The sequence below is a fragment of the Mesoplodon bidens genome (assembly GCF_964165515.1).
Source record: "Mesoplodon bidens genome assembly, chromosome: 10".
Lineage (NCBI taxonomy): Eukaryota > Metazoa > Chordata > Mammalia > Artiodactyla > Ziphiidae > Mesoplodon > Mesoplodon bidens.
In genome coordinates, this window is record NC_138172.1 from 73,659,894 (window position 1) to 73,686,482 (window position 26,589).

A 26,589-nucleotide genomic window follows, 5' to 3' on the forward strand; every position below is an offset into this window, starting at 1 on the left:
ACTGAAAAAAAAAGCACAATCTAAAAGTCGAGAGTTATGTTTTATTTAGCGGACAAAACTGAGGACTTATGCTCGGGACACAGCATCTCAGATACCTCTGAGAGACTGCTCCGAAGAGGCAAGGGGGAGAGCCAGGATATACAGAGGTTTTTGCAATAAAGACCAGGTATTCGGAACATTAAAGATTACCATTAATTAAAGAAAACCAGGTGTCTCGAGTTAAGGAATTCTGCACTTTTCTAAGTATGGGGAGATGCAAGTCTGGGCTCACTGAAATCATTCCTGTGATATGCACCTCAGCTATCTGGGGGCAGTATCCTGTGCTTCTCATCCTGAGTCTCCTCAGGGTGCACTGTTAGGGTGGCTGTAATGTGATGGCTTGATGGCTGCAACATCCTCTGTTTACTGATATGGCAGGCAATATTCTTCATTCACATAGCTAGTATTTATTGAATGTCTATTATCCGCCTGGTACTGTGTGAGGTGCTTTACAAGTTACCTAATTCAATACTCCAACCTTCATAAGTTTTATTTCCTACATTTTACTAATGAGTAAACTGAGGCTCTGAGAGGGTTGAACTCCTTGCCTGTTTATAGAAGTTAGTGGGTTTGAACTCTTATCTGACTCAAGCCTGTTTTCTCTACTCGGCTACTCATGAATGTTGCAGTAAAGCTAATTTAATAGTGTAAGAAAGGAGGAAGGGTAGCTGACAAACAGAAATGTTACAAAAATAGACTGATTTAAAATAATTGCTTTATGTATTTACTGTGGCATATCTAAGTGGCCAAAGGACATCTAAGTAATTCTCTTTGAAAGCATCAAAACTAGGCACTGAACGAGTTTAACCTGTAGAGTCTACCAATAATTTAAAAGACTTTAACACTATTTTATTTAATATGAAAAGAAACTATACTTCAGATCAGAGAAAATAACAATGAACTCAGGGCTTCACCTCAATAAAAAACCATCTCACCTCCTACCTGCCTTCTGGTCCATCCTGACATCAGGTCTACTTTTCTCACTACCTCCCGTCACCACCATGAACAGAAAGATGAGACTTGGGCATTAATTCTAATTTCCAGAATATACATTTTACTCAGGAGACCCAATTAAAAAACAAACAGAAAGACCCCTCTCAGGCTATCAGAATAAATTACCTAGTTTATATCAAGTAGGCTTCAAATATGCCAAGTACTTATGTCAAGGAAATACCATTAATTTTTGTTGTGTGTGTAGTTTATCTCTGTATTTATCTTAAAACAAGATTTTAATATATAATCTGAAGTGCTAAATAATCTGGTTTAGAGGCTACTTTAGTCTGAAAACAGCTGGAAATGGATGTACACCTTTAAAAGAGAGCCACTGGAGGTGAGTATGCAGCAGTCATCCTATTGTAATAAAGTGCTCGATACTGTCTGTAAAAAAAGCACAAAAAAGGATTAGATGTGGGTCTACACTTATTTTTAAAGAATTATTTCTTTCAAAATGAAAATGAGTCACAATGGCTGCTTTGCTAGATACAGTTAATTTTATACTGCTCTTGTTTTATTGACTAGTTCTTAATCCTGAGGTTTATACCTGGGATAAACAGGCTTTAGGCATTTGTGAATGACACAGTCGACAACTGAGCTGCAAACAAAATGAGGTCATGGGGCACAAGGCTGTAATTCTTTTCATGTTAATGACAGTAATGTAAGTCTGATACATGAGCAGTGTGCATTCAGAACACTCATACCTGATAGCAGAGAAAAGAGAACAGAGACTCCAGATTAAGGGTGGAAAACTGAGAAGTCATAACTACCCCAAAGATGTGAAGGAAACCACAAGAGACATGGGCCGGATTCTGCTGTAAAAAGGAAACGTATCACTCCCTTGGGGTTGATACACCAACAACCTCAGCCCACTGTCATCTTGCCTCTTTCAGAGCTTTAACTATTTAATTTTATGGAAAAGCAGACATCCCCAAAAAAGAGTGCTATTCACCAAAAGAAAGAGGTCTTATCAGCGTGGAACTTAATAAGGGAAAAGTATTTGTGCCTTGCACAGTTTTTGAAAGCTGTTATTGCTATTCAATTTTTGGTATTTACTATAGTGCTGGGTGCAAAGTCAACAAAAGAAAAGCTTATTGAATAAATGAATTACAGGATGAATGAAACGATACAGTAATTTCTTGAGAGCTCAAATTCCATTATAGTGACCCTTCTCGGCAGCCGTGAAAGGGTTTGGGCTACAGAAGAGTTCAGCGCATGCCACCAATGTGCTTGATCTGCTATAATAAAGTATATCAATTTTCAAGAATGTAACGCTTACATGAGGTAAAACTTGGAGGTCACCACCCCCAAACTAGCATATGCCAGCCTGTTCTAAGGTAAATATCAAAAACTTTAACTGCTCAGTGTTAAATTAATCAAAGTTTCCTTTTAGGTCCCTCAAAAGAAAGAAATGTGTGTGAGGAATATCTGAAACACTTTTAGATGAATGAAATGATACAAACCACAATCAGTACGAACTAATAATTGAACAACAGTGGAATAACAAAATATGAATTTGACTGTTTTGGTACAGAGTGGTCCAAATGGTTTGCTCACATTTGTTAAAATCCGAACTGAAACAATGACATGTATAAAAGAACAGATAAAGTGGTGCCTGCACAATAGTCTGGTGTATCGTAAACTTCCAATCCCTGCTTTCTACTGATCAGGCCAGGCCGCGTGGCCTCAGGAGGGCAGTCAGGGTGACTTGAAACTGTCTTCACTGGAGACTCCCTCCACTTGACATGCTCATTTCACGTCCCAGCACAAGTGGTCACTCTGAGACTTTATGACTTGCTTTCTTCTTCTTCCTCTGGTATTGTTTCCCAGATTGGCTTCTTGATGTGTTCTGGTAACTGTTCTAATTTTGTCTAAAGAGAGAAAAACAAAATTATAATATAATGTGGACTCAACTCTTCAGCCACAAATTGAATTTATTCATTCTGTTCCCTCAGGTCCTCTTGAGTTTTTTCTTTTACCCTCCCATCTTGTTGTAGGGCTTTGAAACAGAGAAGAAAACTCGATGGTAGATAAACACTCTCACATACATAATCTATTTGCTCCTCAGTGATCTCCAGGGACCACCAATCAAAGTGGAACCCATGTCTAGACAACTGCTAAGAGGGAGGGAGGCATCAGAGGTGGCTCCAGGAGGACATGGGCTGCGGGGGCAGCATTCTGTTGAGCTGCGCCCTGCACGGCGGGTGTAGACCCCAACCACTGTGGCAACTCTGCCTCCAGGTCCTCCCCTCCACCCAGTGGGCTGGAATCAGGCGGCGATGTAGCAACACAACAATACACATCTCCCTCCAACAGAGGCAGAAATTCAAGTCGTACCTTTGTAACTTCCATCGCAACTCCTTCAGGTAAGTTTCGCTGAATATATTCCAAGTAGACATCTGCTGTACTCCCAGTGAGATGTTCTAACTAAAATTTCAAACGTGAAATTGATTCATGCTATGCTGGTTAAAGCAGAAATTTTGAGGGGTTTTGTTTTTCTTTTCTGGTAAAGGCAGTAGAGTCTTTTCTTCATCTGTAAAATCTTACAGAATCCCAATTTAAAAGGAAAAAAGTGCAGATCCTCTGGTTGAACTGAATGAGGGGAGCACAGCCGCAATGTCCCCTTTCCTCCTAAATGCCTTAAAGCCAGGACTCCATGGAACCCAGCTGGCAAGCATGGTATCAAAACAGTTTAAGAGTTTCACAAAACAACTCAAAACAAAAGGAGACAAAAGACTAAATTATAAAATAGAGTTAGTATAAGATTTTATGTGCTCCATGGCAAGGTGGATAAAATTTTGGATTTTTCTTTTTCATTCAAGGGTAGGACTATGTCTTGATATTTGTACTCTCATGCCTAGTACAGAGCTTCTCATATAAAACACGCACAAGCACTTGTTTTAGTAACATTTACCAATCATTTACCATGAGATGAAATATTCTAAGTGCTTTAGATAAATATCTCATTTAATCTTCACACTAACTGTATGAAATTGGTACTGTTATTATTTCCAACTTAAAGATGAAGGACCTGAGGCACAGGTCACACAGCTAGTAAATGCCAGTATTTGGACCTGGCTGTCCAACTCCAAAGCCCATGCTTTCTCTTAACCACAAGACTGTGCTGACCTGGGAGGCTGCACAAATGAATGATAACTGACGAATGAAAAACCTTAATGCTGCCCATCATGGACAGAGAGAATTCAGTGAGCATGTGAGAAGAAGTATTAGAGCTGTGTGAAAACGTGGCTAGAATTTTTGAAATATAAGCAAAATTATTCCAATGATAGCTTACTGTATAAAAGTTAGTCAACATAACGTGCACTACTGAGTTAAAGTATGAACTACTCTGAAGGATGGCTTTACTTGAGTTTGATTTTCCTATCATGCTGCTTCTATAAACACAAAAAAACACTTACCTTCTCTACTACTACCCAGCATAGGCTGACAGAAAGGAAGTCTACTGGGCAAGGTTAAAGGAAAGTTATGATGTACTAGTGTGAAATCTGGGTCATTTCAAAACAATGCCTGAATGTCCGCAATAAACTCACCTCTAAACATCTGTAAAGTGTTCTCATTTCATACTGAACCCTGTGCTTCTTGAAAATATGCACTGATTTGAGAAGAGTAAATCGCTCTATTTTCCTTGGAGGTTCATGTCTGGAAAATTAATGGGCGAAGCAACATACTTAAGCTAAGTGATGTTAGAACCTGAGTCACTGATATCAACACACGATTCCACAATTTTGCAGGTCACGCTCACGCCCAATTATAGGTGTTAACTACCATTTTACAGACTTCCATTTGTCAAGACCGTCATCTCTAACAACTGCTGTCATGAAGCTCTGGCTAATATAAACCTGCAGACAGCAACAGGAACATTTGCCATCGACCCAAAAACAAGCCTTGGCACGCAAGTGCACACACACATGCCTCCGGCTTTCACACCCTTGAGGTCTCGCACTGACTAAACACAGGAACTGTGAGGCACAGCACCGTGGGCTGGACGTGGTTGTAATGTCTGCCGTGTTATTACAGATATAGTGAAAAGCACAAAACCATGGTCTGTTACGGGAAATGTGTGAGTTCCTTCAGTTTTGCTAGAAGGCAAGACTGGCAAAGCTCCACATGGGCCTCGTTCAACATCAGAAAGAGCAGGTGACAAAACACAGGAGGTGGTTATACTTGACCCTGCAGTGACTTCAAGGCCATACGAAGCTTGCCTTGCTCATGCATAAAAGTATTGGGTGAATGGTGCTTCTTAAGGCAGTTTTGAAACAGTGAATATAATAGCAAAGATACCAAATCCAAGAGGCCTGAAAGAATTGCTTGTTCACCTAATCCACCTCCCTGCCCCATGGAGATCCCAGACACGAGGGCTTCTTGGGCCTCCTAAGTCCATGCAATTTCTAGAGAAAGGATTCCTTCATTTTCCTTGTTCACTCATTCTAGTATTTAAAAATTCTGGCAGACAGGAAGGGATGATCTTGCTTAGAATAATATAACAAACCTAATCTCTCCCCATCATGAGTTTTTATCCCATTTTAAGAGCTCAGACCTAGCTGGGACTGGCACCATTTTCCTGACTGACTGTGTAATAGCAGCTAACAGGTCAGATTAAGAAAGATCATACTTACACTTTAACAGAGATACCAAGTTCTTTAGCAGCAAGTGCCGCAAAATATTCATAACTGTCCAATACAGCCTTATCGTGGCCTTTTACTAAAACTGATAGGCGCTTATATAACGTGTCTGGTTCATCAGAAACCGTTATCTGCAATTTTAAAATCAAAAAGAAAAGCTTCAGTCATGGTTCCTCTAATATTTACAACTGGAAAATTTAACGTATTACCCTCACCTGCACAACTTCAGCGTCTACCAATAAGTGGGGAGAAAAATGCTGAGTAACATCTTAACACAGCTTAAATATCTAGATACAACCACATTCGGACTCCACAATGACCCTTAAGAATCAGTTAAAGTACAGTTTGAATCAAAAGGATTTTCAAGCAACCTACAAAATCACCAACAGAACCTTCGAGCTTAATAGTTATTAAACCCCAAATATACAACAGGAAAGGATTTGGGGTTCTGTTAATAAAAGTAGTCTGGTCAGAAGACCTGGATTGAGAATTAAACTCTGCCACTTAAAGATGAATAACAATGGGCAAGTAATATAATCTCACTGAACTTTAGTTTTCCCACATATAAATAGGACAATACTTGTGCTACAGCTCATGGCATTTCTGTCAGGAACAAATAAGAGAGCATGGATTTAAGTGCTTATAAGTTATAAAACATTGTTAAACAAAGGCGAGCTATTTCTCTTCATATTCTTTTTATTAGGTTTGTCCATGTTTATTTTGCCTGCTCTAATAGAAAAATTGCTCATTTCTAACTAAAATGTCATGACACTGACTGTACAAATAACTTCCACCTCTTCCACCCTAATACTTAAAGATCTTAGAAATGATGGGTTTGACATTTCTGACTTTCTCCCAAGAGGTGAATTACCTTTACTTCATTCATCCATCAAACCAGTAATTTATATTACTAATCCAATGTTTCAGAGTTAAATTACTTTGCCCTTGAAAGGAGATCTACTTACTAACCAGGAAGCTAGATATTCACTCTCAATTACCCCAAATAGGGTTGTTGGAAGAAGAGAATACACTGATATCCTATCTCTTAAGTTGAGGGACAAGAGAAGGGGAATATAGCCCTAAAATGTATAGTGACTGGTCTCTACAGGGTTTTAAAGATAATCCTGAATCTGTTACAAATATTAAAAATCAAACGATTTTGCACAAATATTTGAATTTCATTTAGTTTGGAAAATTCAGACAATCTGGTATCACTAGGTCTAATTTCCCACGTGGCAACAACTGGCTACAGTAAGTAGCAGCTGTCTTGCTTACAAAGGGTACAGCCTGCCACTGTGCCCACCCTGTTACCGTTCCTTACAGGCCTGGCCTACACAGGCATCTGAGCTGGAGACCTGGGGTTCATGTATGCTATGAGGTGAAAACACTGAACCAGCAGGCCATTAGGGTAACACAATTCCATTTTGGCGCCCACGGTGTGCACAGACGATTACATACAGACGAAGGTCTAGAAGGATACGTACCAAACTGTTAAAGGGGATTATTTTTGAGGGGTGGGGCTGGAAGCATTTGGAATTTAAAAAACTACAAATTACAGTTTGTAGTGTTAGGATTTAAAAAAACTACAAATAATACAGCAACTGGGTTGATGAAATCATGGCTTTCACTTAAAGGAAACAAGGTTACACAGCTGCTCCTGGATTTTCTCTACGTGTCATAATGCTCTCTCTCACAATAAAGCACTGTTCACTGTTCAGTAAAGACTTGAAGCCTACAACAACAAAATTCCATAATATAATACCAAGTATTCGGCATCGTTGATTATGACAACGCTGTACACTATGCTGAGCTAAAAGCAAAAGACTACTCATTCCCACAGCTATTTGGGGTAAGTACTTTATTCGATTAGCTCTTACCTTAATAGACTGAAAGCGACCATGAACACTCAGGGATATCAGTGAATACTTTCTCAGGTGCACTGTGCACCTGCCAGTATTCGAGAACAAATTTTTGTATTCATAAAGTGTCTGGGAAACAGCCCCAAATGAAATAATGAGGAAAATTTATTGCTAATGTAGCTTCTTATGCCAAGAAATAGGGAGTGCATACCGTAGGCTTGGTCACATCCTTGGGAACATCAACGTGTAGGTTTGAAAACTGTACCCACTTCACATTGGTGCTGCTATGTGCGGAAACAAAGAGAAACCTAAGTAAAACAGCACAAGTGCCCATTTTCTTATTCAATTTAGCACATCCAATTATATACTTACAGAAGAAGGCCACCATTTTTGGCTGTACTGCTCCTAGAACTGCATACAGAAAAATTCCTCGAACCCTTAAAAAGAGGGGGATGTGTGTTAGAATTAAAATCAATTCCCAAACCATTCATAGTTTCCATTAAAACCCAAAAGATGCAGGATGCTTCAAATAACAGGCTATCTCATTATTTTAGATGAAGATATTGGGGTAACTAAATTGCCAAGTTAGATTTCATTTAAAAAAAAGAGGACAGTGGTAGAGTTGATAATCAAAAAGGACTCTCAAAATACTAGAGACTATATTTTTTAAAGCTCAGGAGCAAGAACTTTTTTTTTTTTTAATTAATTAATTTATTTTTGGCTGTGTTGGGTCTTTGTTGCTGCACAGTGGCTTTCTCTAGTTGCGGCGAGCGAGGGTTACTCTTCGTTGCAGTGCAGGGCTTCTCACTGTGGTGGCTCCTCTTGCTGTGGAGCACGGGCTCTAGGCACACGGGCTCAGAAGTTGTGGCTCGTGGGCTCTAGAGCGCAGGCTCAGTAGTTGTGGCACATGGGCTTAGTTGCTCTGCGGCATGTGGGATCTTCCCAGACCAGGGCTCTAACTCGTGTCCCCTGCACTGGCAGGCAGATTCTTAACCACTGTACCACCAAGGAAGCCCAGGAACAAGAACTTTTTAAAAAAACAATTCTCACATTAACAGCTATGAATTAAATATGCAGACATCAAGGAAGAAAACATGTGACTTCATTTTCCCATTTTTTTTTTTACAGATTAAATATATTTCAACATAATACTTCTTTTACTTAAATACTTTCGAGCATTAAAAAAAAGCGTCTTTATAATTTAATTTATGGAGCTGGAATAAGAATTCTAAAGTACCCTTCTTTGAAGCTTTCATACACCTTTTCCAGCATATTTATTTCTTGGCTTGGCTGAGACAACTAGCTTATAAGCGTCTAATTTTATTATTATTATTATTATTATTATTATTTTTGGCGGTACGCGGGCCTCTCACTGTTGTGGCCTCTCCCGTTGCGGAGCACGGGCTCCGGACACGCAGGCTCAGCGGCCATGGCTCACGGGCCCAGCCGCTCTGCGGCATGTGGGATCTTCCCGGACCGGGGCACGAACCCGTGTCCCCTGCATCGGCAGGCGGACTCTCAAACACTGTGCCACCAGGGAAGCCCTAAACGTTTAATTTTATAAGTTGAAATACACATTGGAATTTACGCTCATATATACCACTACTGTGCCTCACACTGCAACAATACAGCGTTTCCAAATCCTTACTGTTAGCTCCCCCTGGTGGAACAAAATTTCTAGTTGTAGGAAACCTATGGTACTGTATGTAATACACATTTGCCACCCGTTTTTTTCCTAAGCTTTCCCAAGATTTAAAAGTGTAACCTGAGAGCTCAATAGGATCCTGAAAAATACTTTAAAGATGAGAAGAACAGTTTGGTACAAATGAAACTTAATTAGAACAACAGAGGGTCACCTATGTTTAAAAAAAACCAAACTATTCTTAGCTAATTATCCTTCTTCCACTCTTCACCCAAGATGGAAGCAAATCAAAACTTTCACAGTCTCTCTTGGATCAAGGGAGGAAAGCAAAAAGAAGGAAATCAAGCACAATACAAGGTAGTAAGAGGTACGTGCCATTTGCCACACATAATCACAGAGAAAATTCCCTCCCCGCATTTATACCCCTAAGCCCACAATCCAGCTGTGTAGAAGGCCCACAGGTCTAAGGAATATGACACTTCCCAGTATAAACCCCCTGCTTTTAAAAAGCTGGAGCCTAAAGTGCTATTACACCCACAAACTAACCTTAAGAAGTTCTTAAGCTTTCCTTCCTTTTTTTCCTTTCTTTCTTTTTTTTGAGGGGGTGGAGCCTGTTCTGGGTAAGCGCGTCTTAAAATAGTTCAAAATTTCAACCTCTAACAGTGCCTGATTTAATAACGGTGGCTCTCAAAGTGTGGTCTAAGGACTTCTGAGGGGCTCCTGAGACACATTCAGAAGGGGCCCGGGAGACTAAACTTATTTTCCTAGTAACAGTAAGATGTAATTTGCAACCTTCCCACTCTGTTCTCTCACCAGTGCACAGTGAAGTTTTCCAGAGGCTGAAGGACGTGTGATATAGCAACAGACCGCAGAAGCAGCTATGAGAGCCAAGCTGTCTTCTGTTAAGCCACACATTAAAGAGATTTGCAAAAACGTAAAACATTGCTACACTTCTCTCTCAATTTGTTTGGGAAAATATGGTTGTTTCCCATAAAAACGTTAATTGTGTTAACATGCAATGAGTTTATTTTTAAGTGAACAAGCACTTTTAAGATTCTCGGTTGTATTTTCTAATAAGCTAAAAATCGATAGCTAAAACCCACAAAAACCAAAGCTCTTCGGAGGCCTCAACCATTTTTAGAGTGTAAAGAAAGGGGTGCTGAGGCCAAATAACTTAAGAACCGCCGCTTAAATTTTTGCTTTTTCTCCAAAGAACCGAGCAGAGGATATCTAACCCACTCCTCTGACTTCAGCGATTCTCATCTAAATCTCAGAAACCCGGGTATCCGGAAAGTATCTCAATCTGGTTCCGTGGGAAGCGTCTAAGATCTCGTGCCACCTAATTTTCGCGAGGTTAACCTTCTTGACTTCTCTGAGCCTCAGTTTATTTCGCAAACGTGAAAGGCGGGGTCTGGAACATACGCTGTTCAATATCCTTTCCAGCCCTGACAGTCTACGATTTTTCTAGCTCCTGTCTTTGCCCTGACTCATTAACTTATGTTTTATCCTATGAGATAATTCGAGATAAAATCAGCCCTTTTCTCGCCACCTTCCTGCAAATAACGGGCCGTGCGGAATAAATATCGCGGAAAGCTCCAGATGTTAAGAATGACAGGCGGCAGTTAGACGTAATGGTAACTGTCCTTGTTGGGCCGCCTAGTCCCCCGAGCGGACCCCATCCATACCTGCCAGAGACGCCACATACCTGCCACAGACGCCGTCCCAGAAGTCCAAACGCCGCTCGCGCCGCCATCTTGCCGTTTCCGCTTCCCCGGATCGCTTCCGGGGTCACAGAGTAGTCCTCTGACCATAGAGTTCTGCAAAAGGAGAGAGTGTATCCCTGTGTTCCGGCACCGGAACAACCATAGAGGTGCGATTCCACGCTCTCCGAGGGTGGGATTGTGAATGTAGCTGGCTTCCTTCCGGTCGCAACCTGACCTGTACGCCGTCCTGTAATAGTTTCAGCTCGTATCTAGTTACAGAGTTCTGTCAGCGCTTTCCTTTTCAAATCGTGTTTGTCCTTTGCGCTTCCTGTTTTGTTGGATGCAAACACAACAAACACATACTTGGAAAAAACATGAGTAATATATTGACACTGGTTATCTCTGAGTAGTGGATGAATGGTTGATTTTTTCCCCCTATTATAACGGAGCAAAGGGCTTGTGTGTCTGTGGCTCGCAGAAAGCCAAACTGACAGCGGGAGTTCGTAGCCGAGTAGGATTTATTACAGGGAGCCAAGCAAGGGAGTAGGAGACAAGCCTCAGATCCACTCCAACTTGGTATTTGAGTTAGGGGTTTTTTGTTTTTTAAAGGAGAAGATCAAAGAGACTGGGATTAATCACCTTGTGACATTTCTGAATTGTAGTTTTGGGAGTCACAGTGTCTCTGGTTTACGATTCCCTGGCCAGGTGGTCCGTGACTCGGGATCTGTTACCTCATCTTGCACTGGAGAAACAACCTGAGTTTGTACTTTAATGGTGCTAGCTATAACAACAATAGCCTTGGCAGGCTGCCCAGTGGCCTTTTCAGAATCAGGCTCCCTCTGTCAATCGTGACATTCAGAGTTGGCTGGTCTCTCTTAGCCAGTGGAGTTTTCCTATAGCTCTCCAACTCTGTTGCTGCTTTTGAGGCATCAGTCTCTCCTCTGGGATGGCTCCTCAGCCTGCCTCTGCCCCCTTTAGCAGCCTTATCTGGGTGAGGGTTCTGCAGCTGCCAGTGATGGTGTCCTTACAGCTTGCAAACAACTTTTCCCTATGTCACCTAATCTGATCCTCACAAGAAGACGTGCATCTTGTCCTAATTTAATAGGTGAGGAAACGGAGGCTCAGAGATGAAATGACTCATTCAAAGTCATATGGGTGAGTTAGTTATAGCTAAACCAACAACCATCTTCAAAATCCTAGTTCAGTGCCTTTTCCACCCCTGCAGCACCCCTGGTGCTGACTTTGTAATAAGGTCCAGTTCTACTAAGTAGAACTCTTAGTAGTCTCTTTTGGATGTGAGGCATAGAGGTCCCCATTTCCCCACACTCCTGCAAGAAAAGGAGTTTATTTTTTATTTTTAAAGACATGTATGGCCTGAACTGCTCCTGCAATTGGAAAAGTGGGCTCAAAGCAGCCTTAGGGACTGGATGCCCTCTCCACCCCTAAGGCCAAACATGGTCTCTTTATTGATGGGCTTTCTCTGCTTAGAAATAGTTGGTGCTCCCTCAGAATTCTGCTTGCTGCCTTTGGCTCACCAAGTTTCTCCATTCATACTCTCAAATGTGGGAATTGGATTTGGTCCCCTCATTTTCCGGGGCTAAATCATGTCATGTGTCATCAACTGGACTATGGGCCTAATAGCTTGGGGTCAGGTGCTGGCCCTGGTCCAATTAGCTGGGGGTAAGGTGGGAGTCATTGTGAGGGGCAAACTCGGGTTTTGCCAACAGTGGGGCTGTGGGCAGAGCCCTTTGGTATGGTGTGTGGGCATGGACAGTGTGGAGGTTTTTATTGACATGTAAAAGTTCTTAGTTTATTAGCGTGGACAGTGTTCTAAAGCTTGGCCAGTCCATTATGGGTCTTTTCCCTACGACCTAAGCCTTCAAACCTCTGAACTAGTGTAAATGAGCAGGAGATCAAGTTGATGCAAGTCCACCTTGCTTTATATCCAGGAAATATAAAAGTGTGTGCATCAAACATTTCTAAGTTATATCATACTTTGATTGCACTGGTTGTTCTGTTTTAAAAGACAGATCTTCTCACTTGATTGTGATGGTTTCATGGTTATACACTTATCTCCAAACTCATCAAGTTGTATACAATAAATATGTATAGCTTTTTATGTGTCAATCATACCTTAATAAAGTGGTTGGGGGAAAAAGAAAAGAAATAGCAAGACTGCCAAAATAAAATTACATAAGCAGAGGAAGTAAGGAAGTAATGAACACAAACAGCCCAAAGAGAGATCCATGTTGTGTGTTAAGCATGTGCTGCAATGCAAATCAAGCATATATGGCTGCTTGGAAGCATGTATGGCTGCTTTGTCTTTACGACTCAAATAGAAACATTAAACACTTCCCTTGGGGGGGTGTGTGTGGGAGGAGGACAGCTCTTTTCAAAAGATTCTCTCTCATATAAAGAAATAATCAGCCCTTTGGCTCTTTTATACAGGGATATCTGAGACCCAAAGATCACTATGGTTCACTTAGGAATATATTATTCAATTTCTTAACATGCCTTCCTAATTATGTTTTGTTTATACCAACATTAGAATTCAGACTCAGTCCACAGCTGGCTGGCTGTGGCTGAGGAAGGTAGACTGGGAGTCTGTGGAATTCAGAATTGACTTTAGGTAAAGTCAAAAGAGGTTTTATTTACACACACACACACACACACGGATAAGCATACCTGGAAGATTAGAGAGATAATTAACAAGTAGTTGCTGAGCACCTGTTGTAAATTGCTGTGAATATGTGGGTGATGGTGACCTTTGCTCTTCCCAGTGATGGAACTGGATCTGTTCCCAGGCCCCTATATGTTTTTTCTAAGTATTAAATTCCTTGGCAGGCAGGCAGGAATGATGTCACAGTCATCTTTAGCTACTCAACTGCCCCGTGTATAATACAGCGTGGAATAGTGCCTGGTACGTGAGTAATGAATGAGACTAAAACAGCAGGAAAAAGCCTTCAGATTGGACACCTGAGCCCCTGGAAGAAGAATTTAAATTTCCAACGCTGGCTAAATGCAGTGTTTGTAAAGGAAGAGCTATTTTCTTTGGCACATGCCTAACACTGCCCAAATTAAAAGTATAAAACCCCAAAAGAACGAAGAAGATCAAGGTCTTGAACAGGTGTGCCCTACTTAAATCAAATTCTGTATGAAATCCAGAATTTCAGATTTCTCCTGAACTTTGCTGTTGACCATTAAAAAGTAAACACACTCTGTAGAATTCGGAAATCCAGATTAGCAATGCCTATAAACCAGGGTGGACTGGATTTTGTTGCTGGTTCCCTGTGAGATAACCCGTGTGTAATACTGAGCTCCCCCAAACTGCACTGTGAGTAGTACAGGTTAGAGGCCATCAACCCTTCAAGGGGCTCATCCACAGCTTGAGAAGCAGAAATATTCATCTTGGCCTCCAGGGTAGGGGTGGGGGCATTATATGAGCATTAAATCTGATCAGCATGGGCTTCCCTGGTGGCGCCCTGGTTAAGAATCTGCCTGCCAGTTCAGGGGACACAGGTTCGAGCCCCGGACTGGGAAGATCCCACATGCCACTGAACAACTAAGCCTGTGTGCCACAACTACTGAGCCTGCGCTCTAGAGCCCGTGCACCACAACTACTGAAGCCCGTGCACCTAGAGCCTGTGCTCTGCAGCAAGAGAAGCCGCCGCAATGAGAAGCCCGTGCAACGCAACGAAGGGTAGCCCCCTCCTCGCCGCAACTAGAGAAAGCCCGTGCACAGCAATGAAGACCCAATGCAGCCAAAAATAAACAAATAAAATACATAAATTTATATATATATAAAAAATCTAATCAGCAGCCCTCTAAACCGGTCTCCAGAAACAAACTAACAGTAAATTAGCATTGAGAAGTCATTTCAGCAGCTAGAAAGAAGGAATGTTTAAGCCAAGTGAAACTCAAAAAGATAACATTTTATTTTCAGAGCAGCTGATGCAATATTGAATCAGGTTTTCACAAATTAATATGACAGTGTCTACTTGGTTACATCTCTGTTTGATGAATGCCTATCTGTAAGAACTGTAATAAATTTCTGAGGAGGCTAATGACCGGAACCTTTTAAGTAAAATTCTCCTGGCTTGCTTTCTGAAAAAAAAGTATTGCAGCAATTAAAATAAAATGCTCATCGCTCAGGGGGAAAACCAACCTAGAATGCCCCAGTTGTTTTTGTTTTTAAGGAATGCACCTTTTGAGGACAAGTCTATAAAACATCTTTATTTATTTGTTACATATGATGTTTAAATATAACTTTGCTTTCAAGCTTCAAACTTTTTTTTTTAACCCCTGGGAAAATAAGACTTTTGGTTCACCTTAACAAAAACTGACCTAGGAAGAAACACTTTTAGCAAAATGTATTATAAAATTCACTAGAAAATACTGTCCTCTTTTTGCCAAAATGTTACATAAAATCCTTATTAAAAATACACACGTTACAAAAGAAAGAAGTATGAATATGCTATACATAGTGCTTTTGATATGGACCAAGGGACCTGCATTCTGGGGAAAATACAGTGAAGCACATTAGATATTATGATGTCAACTTAAAATAGTGCAAACCAGAATAAATTACATCCTAAAATGGGAAGGCATGCAAGTCATTTCCTATGAATAGAACACAATGAAGCCAGAACAGGAAGCAATCACAACCACTATTTTAAAAGGTTTTCCTTTTTATTACATTAATTTTTTTTCAAAAATACTTTTCTTTACAATAGAACTCCTAGAAAATATTTACAACCTTCCTCTAATAAAATAGAACAGCAGTTAAATATATTTGAAAATAAGATGGGTTTTTCCATAAAATATATCTTTTAACTTTTTATATACAAGCTTTCTCAAAGAGGTCTAAATTCACTAATGAAAAACTATCTGAGAGTAAACAGTAACTGTGTTGAAGACAAACCATCGGGAAGAAAAGTTCTTTAGGGTGGGGAGAGATGGGGGGTTGAGGAGCTAAAACACAACACATACATGCAGGCAGAATCACTTCAGGAAAAAAATAAGTGCAATATTTTACTATGAAGTCAATTCTTTAAGTTGATATTGTGAAGAAAAATACTAATTCAGGAAAGTGAACTGTCCCATCAAGGAGGAGTTCTTTGGTTATTTCAAGTCAAAAATGCAAATGCTATACTGCATGGAAAATCAAAATTAAATTGTGCATTATATTTTCGCCTTGGCAACTCAGTTTATTTTAATGTTTTCAACTGGAACAGCCGGGCAAGTCTCCAAACAGAACGAGTACATTTGCTTTATAAACATTTTTCCGGGTGTTTGCTCCTTTGCTAGATAAGGTTTCATAGACCCAATAGCAGAACCATTCCAGAATCCCTCTCAGACACCCACAAGTGGAGGGAAGTAGTCACTGGGACAGATGGGATCAGCTGATATTACAGTTGGAATGGTTCTGGAATAGTTCTGCCACAAAGCTGATGCCCTCTCCAGGCAGTTCTGAACTCAGAACATAGAATAATTTGTCAGAAATGGCAGCAAATGAAACACTTTTTTTTTCCCCTAAAAAAAGATAAAAGGAAATCTTCAAGACCTCTTTTTCTGAAAACCGAATGGTGGCAATGAAAAGAACCTTTGTATTGATCTTCTGTCCATGGCTTTCCTGAGATTCAGAGGACACTGCCTGCGTGGGGCTGCTGTGGGTCTTCAGTGTGTGCTAGAAGCTTTTGCTGAGACAACTTAAAGATGCTCCAGTCCTATCTTCATGCTTCCGCTGACATCTTCTTTAACGTCAAACTATTACTGTGCCAGCAAAGTGCCCTGGTAGGATTGCCACACCTGCAGGAGCTGGGGCATCAGAAGCGTCAGCTCTGTGCTGGGGCCGCATCCCAGCCCGAAGGCGCGCGCACTCATTTGCCCTGACGGAGGCCATGGAGGAGTCTGACTCAGCTCAAAAGCCTGAGCTCGATGACATTTTTGAAGGATTACAGGTTTATTACCTTCAAGTACAAACAGCAACCCTGCCGGCAGGGACAGGAGGAGACAGAGCAGGGGTATGTAGCTTGGAGAATTCTAGAAGGGCTTTGGTAAATGACTTTAATGAATACATTCATTGTTTGAATGCAAACACTGTAGCTGAAGTGGTATCTGAAACCATTTTTGTTGGCCTTTAATGCTATTTCCCTTGTATTTGTCATCAGATTTGTTAGACAACCCTTTTCCTCAGAGTTTGCGTCAAGGTAAACTTTGGTCCAGCACAGGCGAATTACAGCAGAATCCTAGTGAATGAGGTTTCACAGTACTTCCACGTGGCACAGAGTAATTTCAGAACTCCACTGACCATTAACAGTGTGGCAAAAAAGAATCAGCTCTTCTGATCTAGTTTTTGGGCCTCTTGGCATTCCAGGGACTTTAATCTGTGCTCCTCCACCATCCTCCCTGAAAACAGGCCTGGCAACTTAATAGTTGGGGTTATTTTCCTCCAGACGGATTTCTAGTCGGCTCAGGCCAACTGGAAAAGAAGCATGTGAAATTTAGAAGATCTGAGTTCTTGGAAATCCAAGGGATCCTGCTAACCCATGAACTGGAGTCAACCGGTCTTCACGGAACTGGGAAGAGGACGCACTTGCTCCATGAATCACCTTCTTAGTAAATCACGGCCAGGGAGGAAAAGCCTGAAATGACACAGCACTCAGTTTTCAGAAACAGGCCGAGTGACAGGCAGGGCAGGGAGAAAAATGACTTTCACATTTGGTCAACTCTTCAAATGACGTGTGTGCTAGAAGAAAGCTGTGGAACACAGGGCGGCCTTTGCTCACTGGAAAGCTACTTCCTAGCATGGTCTCCCGGCAAAGATGCCAAGTTCACTGCAAACTGCGGAATGAGGTCAGCACAAAAATGACTCTTGGTGGGAAAGGATGGCCCAAGACCCCAGCACAAAGAAAGTAGCCTGCTTTACACACACACACACACACACACACACTCTCTCACTCACACACTCATGCAAGCTTTGGGATAAAAGGCAACCAGGATGCTTGGCATCTGAAAGCAAAAGAACATGAACGTGAGGTTCATTCCCAACCAGGAATGAGTTCATGGGAATGTAGCCCAGATGAAACACATCTTAAAGTAGGATTGTGCCAATTATTTATTCCCCCCAACCTCCCACAAAACAATTGTTTTTAAATAAAAGGAAAAAACCCCAATTTTTTTCTAAACCTGAAAAAAACGACCACTTTTTAAACAGGTAGTTTAAAATGGTTACAAAACAAGCACGCAGTCCAGCTTTCCTGATGAATGATGATGGAGACAGTGGGTTTTCGCCGTCTCCAGCGACACACAGGGCTTTAGAGTTCCGTGTCACCCTGAAGCAAAACTGAATCTTGATCATCCAAGAGGAGACCGGTGTCCACGACCTCGGCCTCTTCCATGACGCCTCCTAACTGCTGGACGACATCGTCGTCGAGGATGTCCACGTCCTTGATGGGTTTGATCAGACTCAGCTGGTCCAGGGGCAGCAGCCCCGGCGGCCCCACCGGCCCCGTAGTCCTCTCAATCGTGGCTGCCATTTCGGCCGCAAAAGCCGCCTTCTGGGCTTTTTGCCTCTGCTGTTCCTCCTGCTGTCTGTGAGTTTTCATGTGTGCATTTCGGCTTTTAATCTTGAAGAAGACTCTATAAAAATGAAGAAAAAGAAGCATGTGAAATTTAGAAGATCTGAGTTCTCGGAAATCCAAGGGATCCTATAGGTAATAGCAGGTGCATGGTCTGCTGTCTGGTTTGGGGTGGCTCTGACAGAGTTCCCATCTCCTTAGCCCCCAAGACCTCCTCCCCTGGTGACCTGTTAGCTCTCTTCTCTCCAAGCGTTCCAAGGAAAGGGGATGGGGACAGGAACACATTTACGGTGTGTTGGGCTTTCTCTCTGCGACGACGGAGGATGAATCCTCAAAGCTTTCCTGTCCATCTGTGGCCTGGGGCACGAGCGTTTTTTTCCTCCTTATCTGCCCCATTTCTCTCTCCATCACTGACCAAGCCCTCTCGACCAACCTGAGACTCCCCAAATCATGCTGCCAAGCTCTGTTGGTTCCCAACATAAAACAACCCATCCTCTGCCTCTGGCCTCCTGTCCCTGTCATTCCCGTCAAAATTCTAGAGGGTCTGCCAGCACACACGGACAGTGCCTCTTTCCGCCACACTCTCCAACTGGACGTCGTCCCCTCCACTTCAGTCCAAGTGCTTGAGATCGCTAGTGAGCGTGTGGCCAAATCCAACAGCCCCTCTTCTGTCTTCATTGTACTGGACTTCTGAGCTGCAATGACCATTCCTCTTCGCCCAAGATCCCGTCTCGTTTTGGCCATCATACATCATAGTTCCCTCCTGTTTGCTTTAGAATGAAATAGTGGTTCTCAGCTAGGGGGGATTCTGCCTCCACAGGGAATATCTGGCAACGTCTGGAGACATTTTTGATGGTCACAGCTGGGTGGTGGTAGTGGTACTTCTGGCATCGAGTGGGTAGATGCTAGGGATGCTGCTGAACACCCTACAATACAGAGGGCAGGCCCTCTCCCCCAAATAAGGAATCATCAGACCCAAAATATCAGTGCCAAGGCTGAGAAATCTTGGGAAAAGGGGTCTGCCAACTATGGTCAGTGGGCCAAATCCTGCCCACTGCCTGCTTTTGTAAATGAAGTTTTACCAGAACGCAGCCATGTTTATTTATGTATCGTCCATGGCTGCTTTTGCACTCACATGGCACAGCTGAGTAGCTGTGTCAGAGACACAATGACCTGCAAAGCCTAAAATATTTCTTTTTTTTTTTAAGTTGAGAATTATGTGGGGTTTTTTTTTGTTGTTGTTGTTGTTTTGGCTGCGTTGGGCCTTCGTTGCTGCACGTGGGCTTTCTCTAGTTGCGGCGAGCGGGGGCTATTCCTCAATGCGGTGCACGGGCTTCTCATTGCAATGGCTTCTCTTGTGGCTTGCGGGCTCTAGAGTGCAGGCTCAGTAGTTGTGGCGCACGGGCTTAGTTGCTCTGCGGCATGTGGGATCTTCCCGGACCAGGGATCGAACCTGTGTCCCCTGCATTGGCAGGCAGATTCTTAACCACTGTGCCGCCAGGGAAACCCGGACTAAAATATTTCTATCTGGACCTTTTTCAGAGCAAGTTTGTCCAGATGTGAGACGGCCTGTTTTTAGAGAGGGAGGGTGGCATAAATATTTATTCCTGAGCTCATAAAGGGAAAAAAACCCCCTGATTTCTAAGACCTGTGTCTTAGAACAGAGTTGATGAATCACCACTGGACATACTGAAAACTGTCTAATGTAATGAACATAATTTCAGCAGCTAAAAAAAGGATTCTGCAAACATGTGCCTGATGTTATTCCTCATCTGGAAAACACAGAAAATATTTGTTTTCCATAAAAATCTTAACTGGAGTTATGGTAGAAAAAGGTCCCAAGCAACATAAAAACAAGACAAGAAAAACATTTAATGGACGTCACTGAAAGACAACCAAAGCAGAGCTCGAAATAATTTCTGGTTGTTAAAATGTCCTTTGTCGCCACCTAGTGGAATAAGGAGTTGTCGCCTGCTGGAGGGGAGTGAGTGGAGGAAAGAAAGATGCTGGTTCCTCTGAGAACAAACTGGTTGAGACCCTCCTTCCCTGCCTCTCCTACCCCAGGGCAAGCAGGGGGGAGTCCGACTGAGGAGGTTTCACTATTTCAAGTAAGTAAGCCCGATGATCAATCCAGGGGCTCACTTATTCCTTGCTGACATGAAGATGATATCATGTCCTGGCTCTGAAGGACATTAGAGCCCAGAGGAGGGGACCCACGCCTAAGTCGGTCTCCGCATCTCTGCAGGAAGAGAGTTGCTAGGTCCAACCCACTTTGGCAGGTGCCACTGACCTACGGCTAAGAGCACCTACCTCATCGGGCTTAAGATTAAATTAATCAGTACACATAAACATCCTTTAAAACAGTGCCAGGCAAATACTGAGTAACTGATAAGTGACAGAATTATTAAGATGCCTGAAATACACCTGACATATTCCATGAGGATGACTATTATAAACAGAGGTCCCAGCTGGCCTCATTCATACAACTAGGGATGTTCCCTTGGTAGAGTTTCAGCAGCTACCTCGTGGGTATCTCTCCAGGTAACACTGCACGTTTGAGACATTGGAGGTTACAGGAAGAGAAACTCGGCAAGGCTCCTAAAAGAAGTCACTTATGACAACCCTTCTTGGAGGCAGACTCACTGAGAAGTAAACTGGAATTCTATACTAGATGCTGTGGGAGGGAACTGTGTGCATCTCACCATCAGTGATAAATAAATAAGCAAACAAAGCAAACCACTAGGCTGGAACAGTGGTCAGAAGCCCAGGCTCTGTATTTGAACACATAGGGGTTCAAATCTCAGTTCTGCTCTTACTGGGGGTATGACCCGGGGCAAGTAAATTTACCTAATGTTCAGTCCTTATTTGTAAAAACAAGGATAAAACAGTATCTGCGCCACGTGGAGTTTCTGTGTGGGGATTAAATGATCTCACGCACATGAAGTACGTGACAAAACCAAGTGCTTAGTAAACATTATTTAATGCTGTTATTACCACCTACTGTCAGTTCCCCCTTTTCAATGTTTTAAATTACACTTAAAACGGCAGAGGTGACAAGTAGACTTTACCTCATGAGTCACCTCTGATCAGTTGGTTGTGCCAGCTTGAAGCGTTAAGATTTAAAGGATTGGAAAGGATTCGAGTCTTATCTTAATGTGGTAGCAGAAAGTCTAGCAATTGATTAGTGATGTCTGCCCTGGGTGCAGGAATGAGCAGTACTGGTAGGAAAGCCATCTCTGCCACAGAGAGTTCCTGATTAGATGTTTTAGAGCCATTCTCAAATCACTCGGCAGGGATGCAAAGAGGGCAGTCAGTACTAGTGAATATGGTTTGGGTGTGAAGGGAGAGGTGGGAATCAGAGTTCCATCCGTCATTTCTGGAAAAGAGTGAAGTTTTGTCACTAGAGGTTTGCTCTCTGATGATGTCCGTCCTTGTTAGGCTTTAGGCCATCAGAATGACCGTATTTTGAGTCAGAGACAAGGTCCACTCACCATGAGGTGCCATGTAGACCCCAAGGACGAAATGAAGAAAAACTGGAGAATCTGGGTTCTTTTTCTACCTGGAGACACCTCAGACCACCTTGGCCCAGCCCCTACAGAGGCATTATTCATCACACACTTAGATTCAGTCCCTGGCCCAATTCTACCTACTTGCCACACTCCTTGCAGGGGAAGATGGTGGTGGGGTCTGTCTCGCCGCTGGTGGTGCTGTGAGAGGGTGAGCTCTTCACTGAGCAGTACCCGCTCTGGGCACTGCCAGGCTTCTGCTTTCCAGAGGGAACAGCACCCCGAGCTTTGGTCACCTGGTTGGTGCCACCGTGGATGCGGGCGTGGCCGTTCAGTGCCTGTCGGGAGCTGAACACCTGGGGAAGAAAGGCAGTGACATGACATCTACAGTCCTGAAAAGGAAATTAGGGTTATTAGTTACTCATTGGTAGAACATGTAATACTCAAAACAGTGTCTAATGACAAGGCATAGGGGTTTTACATAAGCAAACTCTGGGCAAATGCCACAGAAAGTAGAGATCAAATACCACTACAACAAGTGTTGTGCCAGTAAAAAAACCCATCACTGCTATAACCAAAGACGAGGGCTCAATCCAGTGCCTCCATCTCACAGGGAGGTCATTGGGCCATTTCCCCTCTGAACACCTTATTTTTTCCATCTGTAAAATGAGACGGTTTGGACCAGCTTTCAAACTTTTTAACAGCCAGAAGCTACCTTCCACCCCTTTATTCTTTTTTTTCTTTCTTCCTTTCCTTTCCTTTCCTCACTTAAAAAAATCAGGTCTTATTCAAAAGCTCAAAGCAGAGGTACTCTGGCTGAAACAGACAGCCCCCCAAAATTGAATCTATTTGCTCAGCTCTCTCTCCCCACTAGGAAGCCCTCGAACCCCAAGAGACACAGCATGGAAGACATTGACTAGCTGCTCTGATATATTCTATATGTTATTTCTAAGCCCCAGTCAGTAGCCCAGTGTTGAAGCAACGTTTCAGACCCCGACATTGTACTGCAGGATGAAAAAAAGGGGAACGACCTGGTCTTTTGAAGCTTGCCATAATGCACGGTTTCCCAACCTCAGTATTACTGACATTTGGGACTGGATGATTCTTTGTTGTGGGGCTGCCCTGGGCATCACAGGATCTTCAGCAGCAACCCTGGCCTCTCTACCCACCAGATGCCAGGAGCACCTCCCCAGATGTGATAAAAATGTCTCCGGACGTTGCCAAATGTTCACGGGGAACAAAATCATTCCCGGCAGAGATCCACTGCTGTAAAGGGATGTAATCCACACCCCTGAATTCCAAGAGCCCTGACTTCCAGATTGCTAAATGCATCAGCTAATGGGAGTACCCACTGAACTGTCCAGCCACAGATGGTCACTCTGTGTTAAGTTCATGAGTTCTGTTTATAGTCTTGCAGGAAAAAAAAATCTTTCGCTGATTTAGCAACCAGAACCTCCATGGTTAGGCACCGAATAAAACCAACATGCTTTTTTTTCCCTGTTGTTTTTTAAAGTCACGAAAAAATATTCACCTTGCTGAGCATTTTTGATTGGGTAAAGTAAAAGATGATTTCCCTCTCAGGAAAGAATTTACTGTACACCCAAACTATGAATTGAGGAAGCATCCAATTTCTAAAGAAACTCACCAAGGATACTGTCATTTAAAGTCACATCTTATAGCTAGTGGGAAGCAGCCACATAACACAGGGAGATCAGCTCGGTGCTTTGTGACCACCTAGAGGGGTGGGATAGGGAGGGTGGGAGGGAGACGCAAGAGGGAGGAGATATGGGGATATATGTATATGTATAGCTGATTCACTTTGTTATACAGCAGAAACTAGCACACCATTGTAAAGCAATTATACTCCAATAAAGATGTGTAAAAAATAAATAAATAAAGTCACATCTTAATCATCCCCCAACGGAAGTGCTCTATACAATAAGGCAAGGATGGAGTGAAGCGTCCAGCTCATTAAACATCAAAGATAGAAACAAGCTAGCAATTTCTTATGTTCTCTTCAAAGCTAATGCAAAATGTATGTATCATTTAAAAGAAGTTTTTCATTTTTTCTTAAATGTAAATCAAGTGAATTTCTGCTTTAGGATCTAAATATTTTATAGCTTTTTTTTTTTTTTTTTTTTGGCTGTATGTGGGCCTCTCACTGTTGTGGCCTCTCCCCTTGTGGAGCACAGGCTCCGGACGCCAGGCTCAGCGGCCATGGCTCACGGGCCCAGCCGCTCCACAGCATGTGGGATCTTCCCGAACCGGGGCACGAACCCGTGTCCCCTGCATCGGCAGGCGGACTCTCAACCACTGCGCCACCAGGGAAGCCCAGGATCTAAATATTTTAAAGACTGTTGCTTTCTTCATCTAAGTGACAGACTCAATAAGCAGCACTCAGTGCACTCTGGAAAACAGTATTATCCTATATAACACACAAGCAAGGATAAACACTAACTTGGGGAAAACAGGGCTTCATATGAAAGGAGCAACATTCTAATTTTTTCCATAATACCTCTAGAGCTTGCCTGCACAGGTGTGCCCAGCTTTAAGAAACTTGATTTGGGAAAAGCTCGACAATTCAGATGAGTGGGGTACCGGGGGGACTGAGAGTCCAAAGTTAACAATTAAAAAAATATATCCATTAAAATACACAGGGAGCCTTAGATCAGGCCAGTACAGATTCTGTAAGGCCATCCTTTAGTGATCAAATGGTGAACTGGTTTTATTTTAGCTAAATGATGCTTCTAATGTACTTGAAAAGTACTAGGTTAGGTAATTACACAGACACCTTTTTAGCCTGTTTACATGAATAATTTGCTTAGTAAATCTTGTTTGCTTCCCCCGAAGAGTACAAAGATAAACTTTAGCTAAATCTTTGTAATTACGCCATAAAAGGACACTCCTTCTCTGTGGGCTCTCCCACTGCATTTAAGTGCATGTCTCCAGGACATGACCTGTGTGACACAGCCCAGGAGGAGTGGGGAAGCACCAAGTAATGAGGAGTGTAAGTTATGGAGGCCAAGGTCCAGTGCAGAGCCTGAATCATATGCTCCCTGAGGGCAGGGATGGACCTGTGTCCTCCAAGCGCGTGGCACAGTGCTTAACAGAGAACACACACTCCAGAAACATCTAAGGGCTGAAAGAATAAGTAAATGGATGAAAGACAGAAAAGCATGGCCACATGGACTTCCCTCTGCCAAACTTTCACTGCTGAAAGTATACCTTTTGCAAAGTGCATCATCTCTTAAAGCCAGGCACAGCTGTATGTACGGCTCTCAGGAGCCCCAGATCCCTGGAGGGCGCAGAGATACTTACAGCTCCACAGTTGGGCATTTCACAGATGAAGGAGCCTGAGGGCTGGCCCAGGGCTTGCAGGGGCGGCCCCTCTGCGGAAGCCAGGACCGGGCCTGGTGGTGGCTCTGGAGACTTGGGCAATTCACCCTCCTCTTCTCTTGTGGATTTCCTGTCTTCTTCTGGGTCTTCCTCCTCCTCCTGTACCTCTTCATCTTCTTCACTCGTCTGGTGTTACGGCAATAAAAGCAAAAGCGGTTAAATCCCCAAATGGCAAGTTTAGTGATGAACAGAACCCAGGGGCTAGGAGAGGAGAGAGGGGCTGGACGCTGGGGCTGCATCGGCTTCTTTGTGCATAAGGAAGGGCTGGCAGAGGCCTCTGGGGAGGGATACGGTTTCTACAAGGTTGGTCATTGGACACTTGGAATTCTGAGGGCAAGGAAGTCCCCCCAGCCCACTTGGGGTTCCCTTATCACTTATAAAAAAATATCCTAAGGCAGAGGAGAGATTTCTGTATGTAGAGTTTCTCCCCCTTGTTTGAGACCCGCAGACCTTGACACTGACTAAAACTCAGGCAGGATACCCCACTTGCAGCAGCTCTGACTCCCCAGAGCAGTGAGGAGGGTTTTCAAGCAGTAATGACACTGTGGAGCCCCTCTGGACAGAGACTAAAGACCTATCAGGATTTGTTTTTAAAGGTCTTCTAACACACTTCCTTGCAAGATGCCCGAGATATTGATTTGACCTGTGGAAGGCACATGGCCCATGGCATTCTGATGCACTTCTTCTCTGTTCTTGTCAGAAAATAGGATCAGAGACTGAACCACAGTGACTCTGAAAAGGAGCAGAAATGGAAAGGGATATTCCCTTTTATTTATCATGTACTATTTTTTTTTTTTTTTTTTTTGGTCTCTGATCACCGTCTCTGATCATGGGCACTCTATGAAAAAGAATAAGAAAAATATTTCTATGAACAGTTATCCTCTTTGTGACTGTGTCCCCTCCCTCTGCTTCAGAACAGCAACGAGGTGCAGAATTAAGCCCAAGGTCCTGACCTTCCTCAAGGTTAACAAGACAGTTAATGGAATAGCCTGGAGGAGGTGCCTGGGCTGGGTGGGGATGGGGGCCAGGGATCTAGGAGGCCCTTTTATTGAACTAACTACCTTACTCTGCAATCTCAGTCCTCACGGGGGTGGGGTGGGGGGAGGGTGTGTGTGTAAGGGATGCTTGCTCCTCCGGGCCTAGAAGGACTGAGGACCAGGGATGGGAATTCTGTGTTACATCAACCTCATTTTAGCTTCTATTTTACAGCACTTTGCGGTGTACAAAG

The 26,589-nt window shown here is 42.9% G+C and overlaps 2 protein-coding genes across 13 annotated transcripts in view; both read right to left on the reverse strand.

Moving 5' to 3' along the window:
• Window positions 1-21: 21 nt before the first annotated feature.
• Window positions 22-10,956, reverse strand: MRPS10 (mitochondrial ribosomal protein S10). 3 transcript variants are annotated; one of them, XM_081247148.1, is made up of 7 exons: window positions 10,882-10,956; window positions 7,907-7,971; window positions 7,746-7,815; window positions 5,670-5,806; window positions 4,584-4,692; window positions 3,370-3,459; window positions 22-2,903 (listed from the first exon to the last, which is right to left on the reverse strand). In XM_081247148.1, exons 1-7 carry the CDS (start codon window positions 10,927-10,929, stop codon window positions 2,820-2,822), a joined length of 603 nt encoding a protein of 200 aa, XP_081103274.1. In that variant the 5' UTR covers window positions 10,930-10,956; the 3' UTR covers window positions 22-2,819. The 3 variants fall into 3 exon arrangements, with proteins under 3 accessions (XP_081103274.1, XP_081103273.1, XP_081103275.1); XM_081247147.1 differs by having other exon boundaries at window positions 7,746-7,818; XM_081247149.1 differs by lacking the exon at window positions 10,882-10,956 and adding an exon at window positions 9,990-10,106 and having other exon boundaries at window positions 7,746-7,818.
• A 7,027-nt stretch (window positions 10,957-17,983) lies between these two features.
• TRERF1 (transcriptional regulating factor 1) overlaps window positions 17,984-26,589 on the reverse strand; it is a 205,530-nt gene continuing 196,924 nt past the window's right edge. For 8 of the 10 annotated variants that reach the window (XM_081247312.1, XM_081247320.1, XM_081247318.1 and 5 more), the window contains 3 exons: window positions 25,284-25,487; window positions 22,110-22,357; window positions 17,984-18,520 (listed from right to left, as the gene is read on the reverse strand). In XM_081247312.1, the coding sequence (XP_081103438.1) occupies window positions 18,196-18,520; window positions 22,110-22,357; window positions 25,284-25,487 (777 nt within the window). In that variant the 3' untranslated portion in view covers window positions 17,984-18,195. The remainder of the gene's footprint in view (window positions 18,521-22,109; window positions 22,358-25,283; window positions 25,488-26,589) is intronic. The other 2 variants (XM_081247319.1, XM_081247317.1) reach the window with 1 other exon arrangement.

Excerpts from the sequence above, each read along its gene's own strand:
- MRPS10 (XM_081247149.1), bottom strand. The coding sequence starts at position 10,091 with ATGTGTGGCTTAACAGAAGACAGCTTGGCTCTCATAGCTGCTTCTGCG. Across the intron at positions 7,819-7,906 it reads AAAAATGGTGGCCTTCTTCT|CAGCACCAATGTGAAGTGGG; the intron begins GTAAGTATATAA and ends TTCCGCACATAG. Across the intron at positions 3,460-4,583 it reads CACTTTACAGATGTTTAGAG|TTAGAACATCTCACTGGGAG; the intron begins GTGAGTTTATTG and ends TTGAAATTTTAG.